This window comes from Choloepus didactylus, chromosome 8 (genome assembly GCF_015220235.1).
Source record: "Choloepus didactylus isolate mChoDid1 chromosome 8, mChoDid1.pri, whole genome shotgun sequence".
NCBI classification, from domain to species: Eukaryota; Metazoa; Chordata; class Mammalia; order Pilosa; family Megalonychidae; genus Choloepus; species Choloepus didactylus.
Window position 1 is genome coordinate 53,999,226 of NC_051314.1, and position 19,866 is coordinate 54,019,091.

The window sequence follows — 19,866 nt, forward strand, 5'->3', positions numbered from 1 at the left end:
ATTTCAAAATACTTGATTCAGATAGTTCCTGCCTGTTCTATAGCTGCTCTGGTAGAGGGACCGATTCCTAGCACTTACTACTGAACAATCTTCCCAGAATCCTCCTTCTCAAATTATTTTAAAAAGTATATTACATTGAAGTAATTTGCTGAAGTTAGCAAATGTCTGAAGACAGAGCATTAATAATTTTCATAATGTAAAATGGATATGAAATATTTAGCTGTTATCATAGGAAAATAATTGTAATATTAAGAAAATAATTAGAGAAAATAGTTAGAAAATAAGTTTAGTAGAGAGAATCTGAGTTACAGAGTCAGACAAACATGTGTTTCAATTCCAGTTTTACCAGATTAATTTTGCGGCCTTGGGCAAGTGTAATACCTTCTCTTTTTCAAGCCTGCTTTTCTCACTTATACAATGGAAATAACAATACTAACTTACAGGGCATGGATTAAATGAGTACATAATACCTGAGAAAATGCCCTTTGAACACCCAGTAAATGGTAGCCATTATTATTATTATCAATGTTATTAAAAGCAGCTTTTAAAAGCAGTTAATCAAATATGAAATATTTAAAAACAGTACTTAGAGTAGTTCACCCTATTTTTCTACCAACACTGTTTTATAGAAGCAAATCATGAATAGTTCAGTCTTAATGTTAAATAACAAACAAAAACTGCTCTAGATATAACCTTTACAACCAAAGGATATCATTCCAAAACCAGAAGAACCATGTCACATACATCCAGAATTTGGTTGCCAAATATATTCCAAGCGGTAATGCACTATGCATTGAATGATCAAAAAAGGATCTGTAAAACAAAAGTTTTATATAGTTTGAGCTCTATATTTCATTATAAAAATGAATATTTATTCATTTAAGTGAAAATTAAACCCATTCTGGGTAGTAACCATTGGTTTAACCAGAATCCAAAAGTCCAGACTGCTTAAATACTGAGACTGTTTTCATAGTAATCAATAATAAACAAGTTCACAACTCAGCAACACTTTGAACCTCCATCTAATTCACCAAGAATTAAAATATATTTCATGTATTTTTCAACTTCAGAATTTCAGTATACTCTTATTTTCTTAAAATTAATAATTCATTGGAGACACTGTATCATCGTGCATATATTATTCACCAAAGATGCATTATAACTGACAAATGTGTATAAAGCAATCCTCAAGTTTTTCTCTATGTTTCATTGTTATACCTTAAATATACACTCCAGTTAAGGCTGGGCAGATCTTTTCAAATGGAACAAACTGCTTAATTTAGTGGAATTGATGGCCTGTATTTATAATTTTTAAAATTCAGACAAAATAAATACTAATAAATTTTATTAAACACAAACAGGATCAATCATCTGTGCAGATTAAAGAGGAAGTGTAGGTGACTATTTGTTTATAATATTTTTCTGAGCTGCAAGAAATATAAAAATGAGATTATATTACCTGGAATTAATTACCCTTCTTGAGGTAACACATTAGTGATATTCTAGTCATTCTCACCTGTGTGTGAATTATTTTCAGAACTCTTTTTCTGAAACTCAGGTGAGAAGAAACAACTAAAGGAATGGAATTAGGCAACAAGTTCTAGATCATAGGTATCTGCTGCTTTGGTTTGCTATCTGGGCAACTTTAGGGTAATGAGAGCTAGGGACAGGAAGAAAAAGGAACGATCACAATGTTTAAATAAAAAAAGGGAAGAAAGAATTTAAAAATTGTGCTGCCATAATTATGCTTAGACTTGACTCTGCTACTAAAATAAAATCTCTTCCTTGTTTACCGTCCATGACCAAAGAAAATATAACTCCTGATGTAAGTTATGAAAAGGTGAGCTCAAGGAATACGCAATATGTCTATTAAATTCAGAGTACAACAAACCCAAGTTCACTTTTATTGAAATGTTTCAATTATTTCTAAAAATGTATTTTAAGTGTAAAAACTATGACCCAGAGTCTTGTCACTGAAAGCAACATGAGAATCATTTTAACAATGTTAAAAAAATCTAAAAGATTCCACATATTAATTTGTCCCAATTTTTTAAACACTAAATTAATATCAAACATATTATATAATGGCATGTTCTAAAAATACAAAACATAATTTTTATTCTAGCAGGGCACAAATTAGATTCTTTCATGTATAGTTAAAAACAATATACTTACTTGGAGAGAAACTGTACTGTAGCCCAAACACCACCATACATTAGCCCTTTAATGAGCCAAGAATCAATATTTAGGTCTGCTATAAACCCAACCAACCAAATAACTAGGAAGGGAGTTCCTAGCATTACCTTCTGCCGAAATTCCTGTAAAGAAACAAATAATTAGCCAAAGTTTTCCAGGTTTCAAGTAACTACAACGTGAACCAGTTACCTCTGCACAAACATGTAACGGGTCGAAATTCATACATTTATATATGGCTACTATGTGCTAGGCACTATTCAAAGTGCTGGTCTCTGTCTTTTGGAGACAGGCATTACAAAAACAACTTTAAAGTATTTTGTTAGAGGCGGGGCAAGATGGCGGCATAGGGGGGTATGGAATTTAGTTAGTCCCCTAGAGCAACTAGTAAATAGCCAGGAATAACTAGGGAAGAGTCTGGAACAACTGATGGGGGGACATCTGTGACCGAACACACATCGTACGCAGTCTGGAATGGGTGGAATGGCTGAGACTGCAGCATAGAACTGTAAGTAAAGCTCCCCAAACTGTGGAGCTGGTGCCCCTCCTCTACCATCACAGAAGGCTGAGTTGGAAAACTTCACTGTGGGAAAACGAAGCAGTCCCTGCCAAGAGCAAAGGAATGTAGCTCAACCAAGCTACAACTGCAGTTTTAATTAACAAATTTGGACTATTGTATACACGCTACGAGCAGAGATAAACCCAGAGCAAGCAGAAAAGGAACCTGGAGGATTATCCTGGCAGAGAGAAGGCAGGGGTCATGGAAAAAAATACATAAATAAAAAGAGAGGCTTCTGGAGTCTGCTAAGCTCAGAATACAGGAAAAGGGCTGTGTCCCAAGAAAAGGGGCACAGAGAACCGGGTACCAACTCTGGTTCTTGCCTGGTGAACTCGAGGGATGGGGACTGGCTCTGAAAAGAGGACTCTTTTCCTTTTTTTTTTTTCCCTCTCATTCTAAGTAGCTCATTAAAGAAACCCTCTGGCATTTTCAATTTTCAGGAATGACCCAGGCAAGGGTGGAGTTAAGATGGTCAGAGAGTCAAAGGGAAAACTCAACCTGTAGGAGATAATTTCCTAAAGGGTGTAACTTTTCTGAAAAAAAGTAGGGGAGAGGCAAGGTCAAGTGGCAGCCCTCACAGAACTCAGACCCTAGGGCCTGGAGAGGGGTGGAGATAAAAAAACAGAAACAGCTTAAGCTTGGCTTCTGACACCCTTAGTCCCAGGCTAGGACAGGGTCCATGGAGAATTATATGCACTGCACATCTTTATGCTGGTGGGAAGCTGAGGGCTGACAAGTGCCACCTGCTGGGTAGGACAGGAAAAGAACAGAGTCTAGAGGCCTCAGGAAAGTCTGACAATCTTTTGGGTCTCACCCTCAGAGAAACCTGATACTGAATACAGCATCCTCCTGAGACCCAGGTCTGTCTTGTCTGGGAAAAATCTGATTCGTATAATCAAGGAAACCAGATGTCTGGACAACAAAAAATTATGACTCACACTAGGAAAAATGAAGATATGGTACAGTCAAACGAACAAACTTACACTTCAAATGAGATACAGAGTTGAAACAATTAATTAAGGATCTTCAAACAAATATGGTAAATCAATTCAAACATCAAACCAGTAAGTTGAAGGAAGATATGGCGAAACAGATGAAGGACATGAAGACATGGGAAAACATAAGGAAGAACTCGAAAGTTTGAAAAAACAATTTGCACAACAGAAGAGATGAAAAACACAATGGAGACACAGAACAGCAGATTTGAAGAGGTAGAAGAAAGGATCCATGAACTTGAGGACAGGACATCTGAAATCCTACACACAAAAGAACAGATAGGGAAAAGAATGAAAAATTATGAGCAGGGTCTCAGGGAACTGAATGACAATGTGAAGCAAATGAATATACATGTCATGGGTGTCCCAGAAGGAGAAGGGAAAAGAGACAGAAACAATAATGGATGAAATAATCACTGAAAATTTCCCATCTCTTATGAAGACATAAAATTAGATCCAAGAAGTGCAGCATACCCCAAACAGAATAGAGCCGAGTAGACTGACTCCAAGACACTTAATAATCAGATTATCAAATGTCAAAGACAAAGAGAGAATTCTAAAAGAAGCAAGAGAAAAGCAATCCATCACATACAAAGCAAGTTCGGTAATACTATGTGCGAATTTCTCAGCAGAACCCATGGAGGTGAGAAGGCAATGGTATGACATGTTTAAGATACTGAAAGAGAAAAACTGCCAACCAAGAATTCTATATCTGGCAAAACTGTCCTTCAAAAATGAGGGAGTATTTAAAACATTTTCAGACAAACAGACACTAAGAGACTTTGTGAACAAGATACCTGCTCTACAAGAAATACTAAAGGGGGCACTATAGGCAGAGAGAAAACGAGAGGAGAAAGAGGTTTGGAGAAGAGTGTAGAAATGAAGACTATCAGTAAGAGTAAAAAGAGAGCAGAAAAAAAATAAAAATAAATCATGACATATAAAATTCAAAAGACAAAAATGATAGACAGTAGACATTATGCACCCACTCAGCAGGTAGCCTCACTGCTCTCCCCTCTGTGTGGGACCTGAGTCCCAGGGGTGTGGGTCTCCCTGGTGACATGGGACATGACTCATGGCAATTATGAATAATGTTGCTATGAACAAATATGTGCTCATGTCACTGCTTTCAGATATTCTGGGTATACACTGAGAAGTGAAATTGCTGGATCAAAGAGTAACTCGGTATCTAGTTCTCTAAGGAACCGCCAGACTAACCTCCAGAGTGGCTGTACCATTATACAGTCCCACCAGCAATGAATAAGAGTTCCAGTTTCTCCACATCCTCTCCAGCATTTGTAGTTTCCTCTTTGTTTAATGACAGCCATTCTAATTGGTGTGAGATATCTCATTGTGGTCTTAATTTGCATCTCCCTAACAGCTAGTGAAGATGAACATTTTTTTATGTGTTTTTTAGCCATTTGTATTTCTTCTTCAGAGAAATACCTTTTCATATTTTATAATGGGCTGTTTGTACTATTATCGTTGAGTTGTAGGACTTCTTTATATAAACAAGATATCAGTCTTTTGTCCAAATATTTTTTTCCATTAAGTTGGCTGCCTCTTCATCTTTCTGACAAATTCCTTTGAGGTATAGAAGCTTTTAATTTTGAGGAGTTCCCATTTATCTATTTTTTCTTTCATTGCTTATGTTTTGTGTGTAAGGTCTAAGAAGCAACCTCCTAATACAAGGTCTTGAAGATGTTTCCCTACATTATCTTCTAGGAGTTTTTTGGTACTGTCTCTTATACTGAGGTCTTTGATCCACTTCGAGTTAATTTTTGTGTAGGGTGTGAGGTAGGGGTCCTCTTTCATTCTTGCATATAGGCTTTTGTGTGAATATAAGTTCACTGCATTTGGAAACATACATATATACATATATACATATATATACACACATATACATGAGTTAGATTTTTTTTTATTTTTTTCAAACTGTCATTTAATATATACATGATATTATAAAGGTATAATGGTGACACACAGCTGTACTGATATAGGAAATCTATTTTCTCCAACATTTTATGGAAATTTTCAAACACACAGTAAATTTGAAAGAATTTTAAAGTGAATATTTATATATCCAACCATCTAGATTCTACCATTCAATAATCTATTTCTTAATTAAACTTTTTTATTTTGAGATAAAGCACAACATGCAGTTCTAACAAATACTACATAAGAGATCCCATGTACCCTTTACCTAGGTTTCCCAAACAGTAACATTTTGTAAAAAGGTAGTACAATACCACAGCTAGGATACTGATGTAGAGGCAGTCAAGAGAGAAAACATTTCTATCGAAAGGATCCCTTCTGTTGCCCTTTTATAGCCAATTTTCCTGGCCCCACCCCTCCTGCTTAATCCCTGGCACCACTAGTCTGTTTCGCCATTTCTATAATTTTGTCATTCTTGAGACTGTTACATAAATGGAATTATACAGTACATAACCTTATGAGATTGGCTATTTTTCACTTAACATAATTCTTTGGAGATTCATCCAGGTTGTGTTATCAGTAGAAATAATCCAGATGTCCTTCAATGGATGACTGATTAAACAAATCAACCAACCACACTATAGAACTAATAATTCTTTTTCCTTTCAGTTCCTTTGGCCCTATCTATAAATTGTAGAAAAATCTTGTCTATATATAAACAAAAAAATCTTGCTGGAATTTTGATAGAAACTGCATTAAATCTGAATATCAATTTAGGGAGAACTGACATATTTTCTGTGCTGTATCCTGAAATCCCTGTACATGTTATGTCTGTATTTATTTAGCTCTTATTTGATTTCTTTAATCAGCATTTAAAAAGTTTCACTTTATATGTATGTTACATGTTTGGTTAGATTTACACCTATATATTTAAAATTTTTTGAGCAATTTTAAGTGGTATCTTATTTTAATAATTTGGAGGCCATGGGTTCATTGTTAGTATATAGAAATAATAATTGATTTTATATAGTTTACCTTATATCTTGTGATTTGCTGAACTCACTATTCAGTTCTACAAGATTTTGATGTGGACTCCGATGGGATTTTCTAAGTAGACAATCAGGGTCAAGTGCAAATAGAGAGATTCTTCCTCTTTTATCTTTCCTTTCTGATCTGTATAAGGGCTTATTCCATTTTCTGCTTTATTGTACTGGCTAGAACCTCCAGCACCATGTTGAATCAGAGCAGTGACAACAGATATCCTTGCCTTATTCTTGATGCCAGGGAAAAACTTTCAGTCTTTCACCATTAAGTATGTTATTTAAAGGTTTTTGATTATACTTTTTATCATGCTGAGATGTTACACTTCTATTCCTATTTTTCTAAGGGTTTTATCCTGAATGGATGTTGAATTTTATCAAATGCTTTTAATGCATCAGCTGCTATGAGATTTTTATTCTATAGTCTTTTAATATGGTGCGTCAAATTGATTGAATTTTGAGCTCCCTAGCCTGTTTACCTTCTTTTCTCTATTCTTCAGTTTTTTATGCATGTTTTGTACATAATATCTAGGATTTTTAGTTGTACTCAGCAGGAGGAATAGGAAAAGTACATCTGTTCTATCTCCCTAATTTTTTTTAACATGAACTTAGTAAACATCATTAAAAAAAGGAAATGTGATGTTTCCATTGTTAACAAAAGGAATCAAGTTTTTTTTTATGTTGATAAACACTAATTTAATGTTTTCCCTCCAATAAATTATAAAGCAACACCTATGTAACCATAGATCTTCCTGTCTAGAATCTTCTACTCTTAAAAATCCAAGAGCTTTTAAAATAGCTTTCTGATTCAATGCAATACCAATTAAAATCCCAAAAACAAATTTGTTTGGAAGGGCAGGGTGCCCCACATAGCTAAAAAAATCTTAAGGAAAATGAAGTGGGAGGTCTCACACTACCAGACTTTAAAGCATATTAGAAAGCTACAGTGGTCAAAACAGCATGGTACTGGCATAAAGATGGATATACTGACCAACAGAATCAAATTAAGTATTCAGAAATAGACCATGAGACTCAAGAGATGGCAACAGCTGAATGGAGGAGTGGATAAACAAACTGTGGTATATACATACAACAGAGTATTACACAGCTGTAAGATGGAATAAAGTTATGACACAAATAACAATGTGGATGAACCTTGAGGATATTATGTTTAGTGAAATTAGCCAGAAATAAAAGGACACTGTATGGTCTCACTAATATGAATTAACTATAATGAGCAAACTCTGAGAGCTAAAGTTAAGAACACAGATTATCAGGAGACAGAGGGTGGAAACTCTGCATTTGATGCTGAAGGAGTACAGAATGTTGAACAGGATTGATTGTGAAGATCCCGAAATGGATAGCACAATACTACCAGATGGTAGCACAATATTGTAAGTCTACTGAACAAAGCTGAGTGTGAGTACAGTTGAAAGAGGAAGGATAGGGGCATGTATGACACAGAAGCAAAAATAGAGGACAAAAACTGGGACTGTATAACTTAGCAAAACCTGGAGTTGACGACGACGGTAATTAAGTAAGTGTAGAAATATAACAAAAAACAAATGAATGTCACCATTTCAAGGTACTGAAAATGGTATACAGAAAAAATACGATCAGTACAGACTAGGGTCTACAGTTAACAGTGAAAGTGTAATATTCTTCTATTAATTGTAACAAAGGCAATATACCAAAGCTAAATGTCAATAAGAGGGGTATATAATGGAGGGATACAGTTTCTTGCTGTTGATGTAGTTGTCTCTCCTTTTTACTTTTTAAATTATTCTTTAATTTTTTATTTTCTTCTTCTTCTTTCTTGCAGAAGAAATGGAAATGTTCTCATATAGATTGTGGTGGTGAATGCATAACTACATGATTATACCAAGAGTCATTAATCATTCACTTAGGATGGATTGTACAGCGCGTGAATAAAACTGTTCAAAAAATAAACAGAAAGATACAAGTGTTTGAGAAGATGTGGAGAGAGAGAGATACCCATTCACTGTTGGAAGGGAAGTAGAATGGTGCAGTCCCTTTGGAGGACAGTGTGAAGCTTTCACAGGAGGCTGGCTGTAGGGCTACCATATGATCCTACAACCCTGTTTTGTGGTGTAACTTGGAAGAACTAAAAGCAGAGACACAAATACACATCTGCACACTGATGTTTATGGCAGCATTATTCAAGATTTGCAATGAATGGAGGTTGACTAAGAGTACATCCATGGATGAACAGAGAGGCAAACTGTGGTGTAAACATACAACAAAATATTGAGCAGCTGCAAGGACAAAAATTGTGAGGCATGCAACTAGGTAAATGAATCCTGAGGACATTATGCTGAGTGAAATAAGCCAAAAACAAAGGGATAAATATTGTAAGTCTTCACTAATATAAACAATCTACAATAAGCAAACACTGAGAATTGAATTCAAGAGCAGAGGTTACCTGGAGATAAAACAGGGGAAGATACTGGGCAATCAATGACTCTTACACCAGTCACACCTATCCCTGAGTTTTAACTGTTATTTCTAAATTCTGAGATCCTCAGCTCCTTGTGTATAACCTGGAAAATGTGGAACTATTGAAATTCTTCATGTGGGGAATTCCTGCTATTCTAAGCAATAGGGACTCCCAATTTAATATGCCAAGTTCTTGATCTAAAGTCTTACCCTTCTCCTACAGCGAAGCTAACCCTACTTATAACCATGCCTAAGAGTCATCCCCAGGGTACCTCTTTTGTTGCTCAGATGTGGCCTGTATCTCTAAGCCAACTCTGCAGATTAACTCAATACCCTCCCCACTACGTAGGACATGACTCCCAGAGGCGTAAGCCTCCCTGGCAACATGGGACATGACTCCCAGGGATGAGCATGGCCCAGGCATCATGGGATTGAAAATGCCTTCTTGACCAAAAGGGGGAATACAAATGTTGCAAAATAAAGTTTTAGTGGCTAAGAGATTTCAAGTAGAGGTTATTCTTATGCATTATACAGATATCCCTTTTTAGCTTCTAGTGTATTAGAATAGCTAGAAGGAAATACCTGAAACTTGAAGCAAATAGACTTGATTCTCCATGATGATTGTATAACTACAGAGCTCTTATCGTGTGACCATGTGATTGTGAAAACCTTGTGACTGACACTCCCTTGATCCAGTGTATGGGCAGATGAGTAATAAAAAAGAGGCAAAAACTAAATATATAAATAATAAGGATGGGTATAAGGCATATGGGATGTTTTGGGTGTTCTTTATTTTTATTATTTTTTGGGGGAGGAATAATAAAAACGTTCTAAAATTGATTGTGGTATGAATGCACAACTATATGATGATACTGTGAGCCACTGATTGTATACTTTGGATGGATTATATGGTGTGTGAATATATCAGTAAAATTGCTGTTAAAAAGAACAGCTTGAGGGAGGGATGTCATCAACATGGTGATATACACAGCTACTGAAAACTTTTCTCCATAGATTCAACAAAAAAAAGCAAAATTCTGAATTGTCTGAAACTCTGGTGGAGGATATAGACTGGAAAAAGACCCTGCAGATGCCAAAATGAAGAAAGAGAAATATGAGGTAGGAATTTTCCATCCCAGACCAGCCGGTGCTCTCCCCTCCCCCTCACTTGGGCTCAGTGTGGGAAAGACAGAACCAGCAGACGGGACTGCTCTCACCAGAGACACAGATTTTAAAATCCCTCACAACAGTCAGACATATCCCTACTTTTGAAGACCCAGGGGACAGGATAGGACATTTCAAGGCCCGGGTCAGTGTGTGACAAGACTGAGAATATGTGAACAGAGACTGTGTTTCCAGCCCTGGGACTGAAAACCCTTCCCTGACCCTTGAGGGAAGCAGCAGCCAGTGGCCATTCCCTTGCCTTGGGGACAGCTAGAGCACTGGGTCAGCTGAGGGAGTACTCTGCCACAGGTATAGCCCCACATCAAGCCAGATTTTTGCTGGCAAAATGAGGGCACAGGAATTCCGCAATTTCAGATAACCTATGCAGACGCAGCCTCTGCTTGGAGGCAAAGTAGCCTCTGAGGATGATTAAGTTACCAAACAGTGCCATTGCTGGATAGTCCAGAAAGTGCAAAGGAATAGAAACACTAAAAAAGATGCTCCAGACCCTTTTTCAGGACCACAGGAGCTGGTCTATGTGCCCTGCACAGAAATAATACAACCCAGTTTGGCTGAGAAATAATATAACCCAATTGTCAAAGCAGGGTTCTAAAACAAACCCAGGTCTTGCTGACTGGCAGAAAACAGAGCACTATTGGAAGCCAGCAGATCAATATCACCACACACAGCAGACTTGCTGGGGTGAAAACAGTGGGTGCCTGATTTGGGGGAAAGGGTGGGAGACAGAGCCAATCTGATAACTGGCCAGTGAGAGAAACAAAAAAATATACAGATCAAAGAAAACCAATGAGAAAACCCAAGGCAAAACAGAGAAAACAACCCCCAGAATAAACTAACAAAGAATATCAGATGCCTAGAGAGTGAAAAATTACAAGGAAAACACAACGATATGGCCCAGTCAAAGGAACAAACTAACACCTCAACTGACATTCAAGAGTTGAAACAACTAATTAAAGATGTTCAAACAAATCCTCTAAATCCAATCAACGAGTTGAAAGAAAATGTGATAAAAGAGATGAAGGATATAAAGATACTGGGTGACCATATGGAAGAATTTGTAAGCTTGAGAAAACAAATGGATGAACTTATGGGAATGAAAGGCACAACAGAAGAGATGAAAAACACAATGGAGACATACAACAGCAGACTTGAAGAGGCAGAAGAAAGGATTCATGAACTGGAGGACAAGACATCTGAAATCCTACACACAAAAGAACAGATAGGGAAAGAATGGAAAAATATAAGCAGTGGTTCAGGGAACTCCATGACAATATGAAGTGCACAAATATATGTGTAATAGGTGTCCCAGAAGAACAGAAGGGAAAAGGGGCAGAAAGACTAACAGAGGAACTAATCAATGAAAATTCTCCAACCTTTATGAAAGACATAAAATTACAGGTACAAGAAGCGCAGTGTACCCCAAACAGAATCGATCCAACTAGATCTACTCCAAGACACCTACTAATCAGATTGTAAAATGTCAAAGATGAGGATAGAGAATTTTGAAAGCAGCAAGAGAAAAGCAACATATAAGACTAAGTGTGGGGGGGTGGGGCAAGATGGTGGCATAGAGAGGTGTGGAATTTAGTTAGTCCTCTAGAAGAACTAGTAAATAGCCAGAAACAACCAGTAAATAGTCTGGAACAACAGTTGGTGGACATTCGTGACTGGACACATCATACACCAGCCTGGAATGGGTGGAATGGCTGAGATTGCAGCATAGAATTGTGAGTAAAGTTCCCTAGACTGTGAAGCTGGTGCCCCTCCCCCACTGGCATGGCAGGCTGAGCTGGAACACTTCCCTATGGAAAAAAGCAGCAGGCTACTAGACTACAAGCTACCAGAACAGATAAACCCAGAGCAAGCAGGAAAGGAAACCTGAGGTCACTACTGGCAGAGAGGATGCGGGGCTGATGGGAAAAAATAATAAAAAAAACAGAGGTTTTTGGAGATGGCTGAATTCAGAATACAGGAAAACAGCTGTGTCTCAAGAAAAGGGGCACAGAGAAGTGGGTACCAACTCCAGTCGACTGGCAAAACTGGGGAGCTGGGGACTAGCTCTGAAAAGAGGCTTTCTTTTTTCTTGTTTTTTCTCCAATTCTAAGTAGCTCATCAGAGAAAGCCTCAGGCATTTTCAATTGTCAGCACTAACACAGGCAAGGGTGGAGTTAAGAGAGTCAGAAAGACAAAGGAGGAATTCAAGTGTAGGTGATAATTCCCTAAAAGGTCTATCTTCAAGAAAAAGAGGGGGGTGGTGGCGCAGCTCAAGTGGCTGCCCTCCCTCAGAGAATTCAGACCCCAGGGCCTGGGGGTAAAAAAAACAGAAACAATTTAAACTTGGCTTCTGACACCCTCAGCCCTTGCCGGTGAGACAAGCGCTCTTTATACCAGCAGGGAACTGTGTGCTGACAAGCACCACCTGCTAGGCAGGATTGGAAAACCACAGAGCCTGGAGGGCTAACAGAAAAGTCTGACAACCTGCCAACTCTCATCCTCAGGGAAACTTGATACCTGGGCCTGTCTGATCTGAGAAAATCTGATTGGGGTAATCAAGGAAATCAGAAGCCTACAAAACAAAAAATGACAAATCACATTAGGAAAAACAAAGATATGGTCCAGTAAAAGGAACAAATTACACTTCAACTGAGATACAGGAGCTGAAACAACTAATTAAATATGTTCAAGCAAATCTTTTAAATCAAATTAATGAGCTGAAGGAATATGTGGCAAAAGAAATGGAAGATATAAAGAAGACACGGGTGACCATAAGGAAGAATTCATAAGCTTAAAACAACAAATGGAAGAACTTATGGGAATAAAAGGCACAACAGAAGAGATGAAAAACAATGGAGACATACAACAGCAGATTTGAAGAAGCAGAAGAAATGATTCACGAACTGGAGGATAGGACATCCGAAATCCTAAACACAAAAGAAAAGATGGGGTCCCTGTAATGGTAGAAATCTTTCTAACATTACAGAGACCCAGTAAAATGTAATTAATTAGCACAGGACCCAGACAGATTCTACAGAAAGTACAAAAAGTAAATTTAAAATCCTCTTGGCTATTTTGATGATGACCCTTTAAACATTTTATATCCTTTTTTGCTGTTCTAGGTGGTCTTCATAGAGGGAACAGTGGTTATAAGGCACCGAGTAAAGGGTAGGGGAAAAAAATCACCCCTTTTTTAATGGTTGGAAATAACCGTTCATATTTCTACTTCATGGATAAATCATTAAATAATAATATTTAACTGGAAGTATTAGCAAAGCTCTTTAGGTATAAACTTGAAGATAAATTACAGTGAACACATACACTTGGATAGTCATCACTGCCTAAACTAGCGTAATGTGAGCCAAACTGGCAAGGTGTATGTGATCAGCTAAATGAGCTAAATCTGAGCATAAATGGTTTTGGTATTTATCTGCCTTCTGCATCACCTTCAGGGTATAGAAAACCAGGATTTTGTTGGCCTTAAGAAAATACATGGCATGGTCACTGTATATTAACTATACCTATATTTTCTCAGGACAGGAAAGTGTATATATAGTACTCAGCTTATTACATTTTATTCGCCATGAAGATTTGAATAGAAACACAACTTTATTCATACAAATTATAAAAAATGAAAACCTGTAAGAATATTCATTAGTTAGAGTTTCTGGCCTACATGATATCTTGTGTGTGTGTGTATATATAAATATATATACATAAAAATTTTTTTAAACTGGTTGATTCAGATGTCTTAGTTTCTGAGATTACTTAGAGAATCCACTGTTAAAAATTGTAGAGAATTAAAAGAATTGACCTTTTTTTCTAGAGGGTGAAACACAGGTAGGATGAGTGTGCTTCTGAAAACTTTATTAGTGTATTACTATGAAGAACACAAGAAAATTTGTATTTGCCCATTGCTAAATAAGACATACCATTTTACACTATTTGTTCCAAGTGTCTTCTTGTAAGAGGAGAATAAAAATAAGGAAGCACTGGAAAAAAAAAAAAAAACAGATGGGGAAAAGAATGGAAAAATATGAGCACTGTCTTAGGGAACTGAATGACAACATAAAGTGCATGAATATACACATCATGGGTATCCCAGAAGAGAAGGGAAAGGGGTCAGATTTCATAATGGAGGAAGTAATCACTGAAAATTTCCCATCTCTTATGAAAGACATAAAATTCAAGAAGTGCAGCATACCCCAAACAGAATAATCTGAATAGACCTATGCCAAGACACTTAATAATCAGATTAGCAAACATTAAAGACAAAGAAAAAATTCTGAAAGCAGTAGGACAAAAACGATCCATCATATACAAGGGAAGCTCGATAATACTATGTGAGGATTTCTCAGAAGAAACCATGGAGGCAAGAAGGCAGTGGTGTGATATATTTAAGATACCAAAAGAGGAAAAACTGCCAATGAAGAATTCCATATCCAGCAAAACTGTCCTTCACAAATGAGGGAGAGTTTTTAATATTCTCAGACAAACAGACACTGAGAGAACGTGTGAACAAGAGATCTGCACTACAAGAAATAATAAAGGGAGCACTACAGGCAGAGAGAAAATACAGAGAGGTTTGGAGAAGAGTGTAGAAATGAAGACTATCAGTAAGGGTAAAAAAGAGATAGAGAAGAAAAACAAAAATAAAATATGACATATAAAATCCAAAAGACAAAATGATAGACAGTAGACACTACACTAAGTGAAATCAGCCAGAAACAAAAGGACAAATACTGTAAGGTCTCACTAATATGAATATTATTGAGCAAACCTTGAAAGTTTAAGTTCAGAACACAGGATACCAAGGCATAGAAAGAGGGTAGAGATCAGGCATCTGATACTGAAGGAGTACAGAATGTTCAACAGGATTGATTGTATAGATCCAGAAACAGATAGCACAATGCTGTGTGATGGTAGAACAATACTGTAAGTACTCTGAACAAAGATGTGTGTGAGTATGGGTGAGGCTAAGGGCATGTATAATACCAAAAAGACAGACAGATGATAAGGACTGGGATTGTATAATTTAGTGAAAGCCAGAGTGGTCAATGATGGTGATTAAGTGTACTAATATAAGAATCTTTTAACATGACGGAAAACAAATGAATGTTAATATTGCAAGATGTTGAAAACTGGGTGATATAGGGGAAAAAAAAACCAGTGCAAACTAGAGTCTATAGTTAATAGCAATATTTTAATTTGCTTCATTTAATTGTAACCAAGGCAATATGCCAAAGCTAAAGGTCAGTAAGAAGGGATAAAAGGGAGTGATATGGGATCCTTGGTGGTGTTGTTATATGACCTTTATGTTGTCTCTTATTTTATTACTTTCTTCTATCTTTTTAAATTCATTTTTTATTTCTCCTTTTACTGTTTCACTGCAGAAAAAATGGAAATGTTCTCATATGGGTTGTGGTAGTAAATGCATAATTACATGATTATAACAGGAATCATTGATTGTTTACTTAAGATGGATTGTATGGGGTGTGAATAAGTGTTTAAAAAATAAACAGAGGGATACAGGTGCTGGAGAAAATGTAGAGAGAGTGATGTACCTTTTCACTCTTGATGGGTAAGTAGAGTGGTGCAGCCCACCTAGGGGGCAGGGTGGTAGTTCCACAGGAAGCTAAGTATAGAGCTGCCATATGGTCCTACAACTCTGTTATTGGTTGTATACTGGGAGGAACTGAGAGCGGGGACATGTGTGGACATCTGCACACTCTGTGATGGCAGTATTCATGATTTGCAATGGATGGAGGTGGCCTAAGGTGAATGGAATGGCGAACTGTGGTGTATACATTTGTGATGGTTAGGTTCACGTGTCAGCTTGGTAAGGTGACGATATCCAGGTGTATGGTCAAGTAAGCACTGACCTAACCATTACTGCAAGGACATTGGTGGCTGGTTAATAAACAGAAGGCTGGTTTATTAAATCATCAATCAATTGATTGCATCTGTGACTGATTACATCAACGAAAGGCGTGTCTTCCACAAGGAGAGAATTCAATCTGCTGGATTTAATCCAATCAGTTGAAGACTTTTAAGGGAGAGAGAGAGAGAGGACCTTCACCACTTCTTCAGCTAGCCAGCGAAGCGTTTCCTGAGGAGTTCATCGAACACCTTCATCAGAGTTGCCAGTTTGCTGCCTGCCCTACAGAATTTGGACTCGCGCATCCTGCTCTAAGGAATTTGGACTTGTGCACCCCCACAGTTGCATGACACACTTTTATAAAATCTTTACATTTACAGATATCTCTTTTTGGTTCTGTTTCCCTTGAGAAACCTAACTAATACAACATTCTATGGAATACTGAGCTGCTATAAGAAGGAATGAAGTTGTGAGGTATGCAACTAGGTGAATGGACATTGAGGGCATTATGTTGAGTGAAATAAACCAGAAATGAAAAAACAAACATTATAATGCCTCACTAATATGGATTAACTATAATATACAGACTCTGAGAATTGAATCTGAGAGCAGAGGTGATCAGAGGAAGGCTTATGGTAAAGATTCCTAGATTGTAAGCTCTTACAGCAGTTACATCTATTCCTGAGTTGTAATGGCTATTTCTAAATTCTGAGATGCTGAGCTCTTTGTGTATAACCTGGTCAGTCCCTGGAACTTTGGGATCTGTGTGACATCTGAGACTCAGAGCCAGAGTCCAGAAGCTATGGTAAAGAGTCTGTAAAAGAGATCAGACTTCAATTAGACATATGAATGAAATGGACTTCATTAGGACTAAAGGTAAATCAGACCGAAGGGTAAAGGATGATGACAGTGTTTTAAAACTTCAACTTCTGTGTGAGACTAAATGAAGAGATGTTTATTAGGTACAAAACCTATATTTTTTGTAGCACACTATATAATTTAAGTTGCATGGTCAGGTTATTCAAACACCATAATTACCACAGAACTTGGATAAGGAGTGAAATCTGGTTGGCTTGTATGGGTGTGAAGCCCTGATACATCCCAGAGTAATCTGGGCAGAGAATAAAAATTTTTTGCAAAGCCCCATCAAGGAACTGTGAGAAAATAGTAGAAATATTAAACTTCCCCACCTGATATTCTCACAAGCATTGGGGACTACCAATTTAGAAGGCTGAGCCCTCAATCCTGGGGCTTGTCCTTATGAAGCTTGTTTCTACAAAGGAGAGGCTAAGCCTACTTATAATTGGGCCTAAGAGTCAGCCCCCAGAGGACCTCTTTTATTGCTCAGATGTGCCCTCTTTCTCTAAGCCAACTCTGAAGGTAAACTCACTGCCCTCCCCCTGCATGCGGCATGACTTCCAGGGGTGTACATCTCCCTGGCAATGTGGAATATGACTCATGGGGATGAGCTTGGCCCTGGCATTGTGGGACTGAGAAAGCCTTCTTGGACCGAAAGTGGGAAGAGAATTGAAACAAAATAAAGTTTCAGTGGCTGAGAGATTCAGGAGGTCATTCTGGAGGTTATTCTTATGCATTATATAGATATCCCTCTGTAGTTATTTAGTGTATTGTAATAGCTAGAGGGAAATACCTGAAACTGTTAAAACTGCAACCCATTAGCCTTGATTCTTGAAGACTATTGTGTAACTGTATAGCTCACACTGTTTGTGTGATTGTGAAAACCTTGTGGCTCCCACTCCCTTTATCCAGTATATGGACAGGTGAGTAGAAAAATGAGGACAAAAAAGTAAATGAATAATAGGGAGGGATGGGTGCTATGGGATGTTTTCGGTGTTCCTTTTTACTTTAATTTTTATTCTTATTCTTTTTTGTGTGTGGTAATGAAAATGTTCAAAAATTTATTGTGATGATGAATGCACAAGTATATAATGGTACTGTGAACAACTGATTGTATACTGTGGATGACTGTATGGTCTGCAAATATATCTCAATCAAATTGAGTTAAGAAAAACAGCTTTCTGAAAACCAGATTTCCTCCATATCTAACTATCTACTAGCACTGTTCAATAATACTGTTTTTTCCTTTTGGTATTTGTTCCTAGTGAAATATTCTTGACTCATATCAAGTTTTCTTGCTTAGTACTAAATATAGAAATAGATTTATAGTTTATAACCTTGCCTGTTTTCAACACCATAACAGAACAATGAACAGTTTTTGCATATTTTGTCAACTTGTTCATTTTACCATTAGACATGCTCCAGAAAATTGTTTACTATTTTAATTTGATGTTGCTTTGTCCTCTAGGATTTAGAACAGTTTTGCTCGATGGAGTGAAATGGCTAATGTTTCATAATGTTTAGGCTGGTAATAAAAATGTCTTGTCATTTTGGAAAGTCTTATAATTTTTTATGCTTTTATTTGTTGAATGTAAATACTCTATGGTATTTTGAAATATATATAAAAAATATATGATGGTTAGTGACTCTCTGAGATTAAGCGTTTGTAATTATGCAGACTGTTCTTTTCTTTTTCCATTCCACTTTAGAAAAATTTAAATCATGAAGGTGACTTGGTTTTCTGCCCTATGAAACTGTCAAATGTCAAAGAGTGAATTCTGGAAGCCACAAGAGAGAAGTGACACATCACGAATGAGGGAACCTTAATAAGATTAAGAACTGAATTTTCATCAGAAATCATAGAAGCAAGAAGGCAACTGGATGGTATATTTAAAGTGCTAAAAGCAAAAAAACTGCCAGCAAAGAATTCTATATCCAGCAAACCTCAAAAATGAGGAACAGAATAAGACATTCCAGATAAACAAAAGCTTACATGGTAGTCACCTTAGACTGGCCCTTGAAGAGATGCTACAGGTTAAAATGAAGGATAAAGGATGAAAGATAACATCAAAGCCACATGAGGGTAACCACATGAGTAAATATAAATGCCAGTACTACTGTATTTTTTGATTTGTAACTATACTATTTACTTGCTACAGGATTTAAAAGGAAAATACATAAAATGTAATGATAAATCAGTGGTTTGGGACTCATAATGTATAAACATGTAATTTGTGACAAGAACTACACATAAGAATTCAAGGAGTATGGACATAAGTTTGTATACACCACTGAAGTTAAGTTGGTACCAAAGCAAAAGAGATTGTTAGATTTAGCATGCTAAATTTAAGGCCCATGGTAACTACAAGGAAAATATTGGAGAAATACAAGCTCAGAGAGACAAAAATTAGAGTACAGATTGGCAATGGCTGGGGGCAGAAGTAATGGGGAATTAATGCATAATGGGTGTTGGGTTTCTGTTTGAGATGGGCAAGTTTTAATCACAGAAGGTGGTGAGGATACCATAATATTGTGAATGTGACTAATCCCACTGAATGGTGTGCTTGGGAATGGTTGAGATAGGAATGTTTATGTAGTGTATATGCCCCCACAATTAAAAATAAAAACGAAAGAAAGAGTAACTAAAGGGAAAACAACAATTAAATACAGTACATAATCCTGGATGGGACCTAACAAGGGAGGAGAAAAGACTCAAAGGGACATTACTGGGATATTAAAACACGGGAATATAGACTATAATCTTTACATCAT

The 19,866-nt window shown here is 37.0% G+C and overlaps 1 protein-coding gene across 1 annotated transcript in view; it reads right to left on the reverse strand.

Annotated features, from left to right (window-relative positions):
* Window positions 1-19,866, reverse strand: part of ZDHHC17 (zinc finger DHHC-type palmitoyltransferase 17) — a 155,709-nt gene that overhangs the window by 26,763 nt on the left and 109,080 nt on the right. Inside the window, exons 9-10 of the mRNA XM_037845771.1 lie at window positions 2,176-2,318; window positions 713-813 (exon numbers count right to left, since the gene is read on the reverse strand). Coding sequence (XP_037701699.1) covers window positions 713-813; window positions 2,176-2,318 — 244 coding nt within the window. The remainder of the gene's footprint in view (window positions 1-712; window positions 814-2,175; window positions 2,319-19,866) is intronic.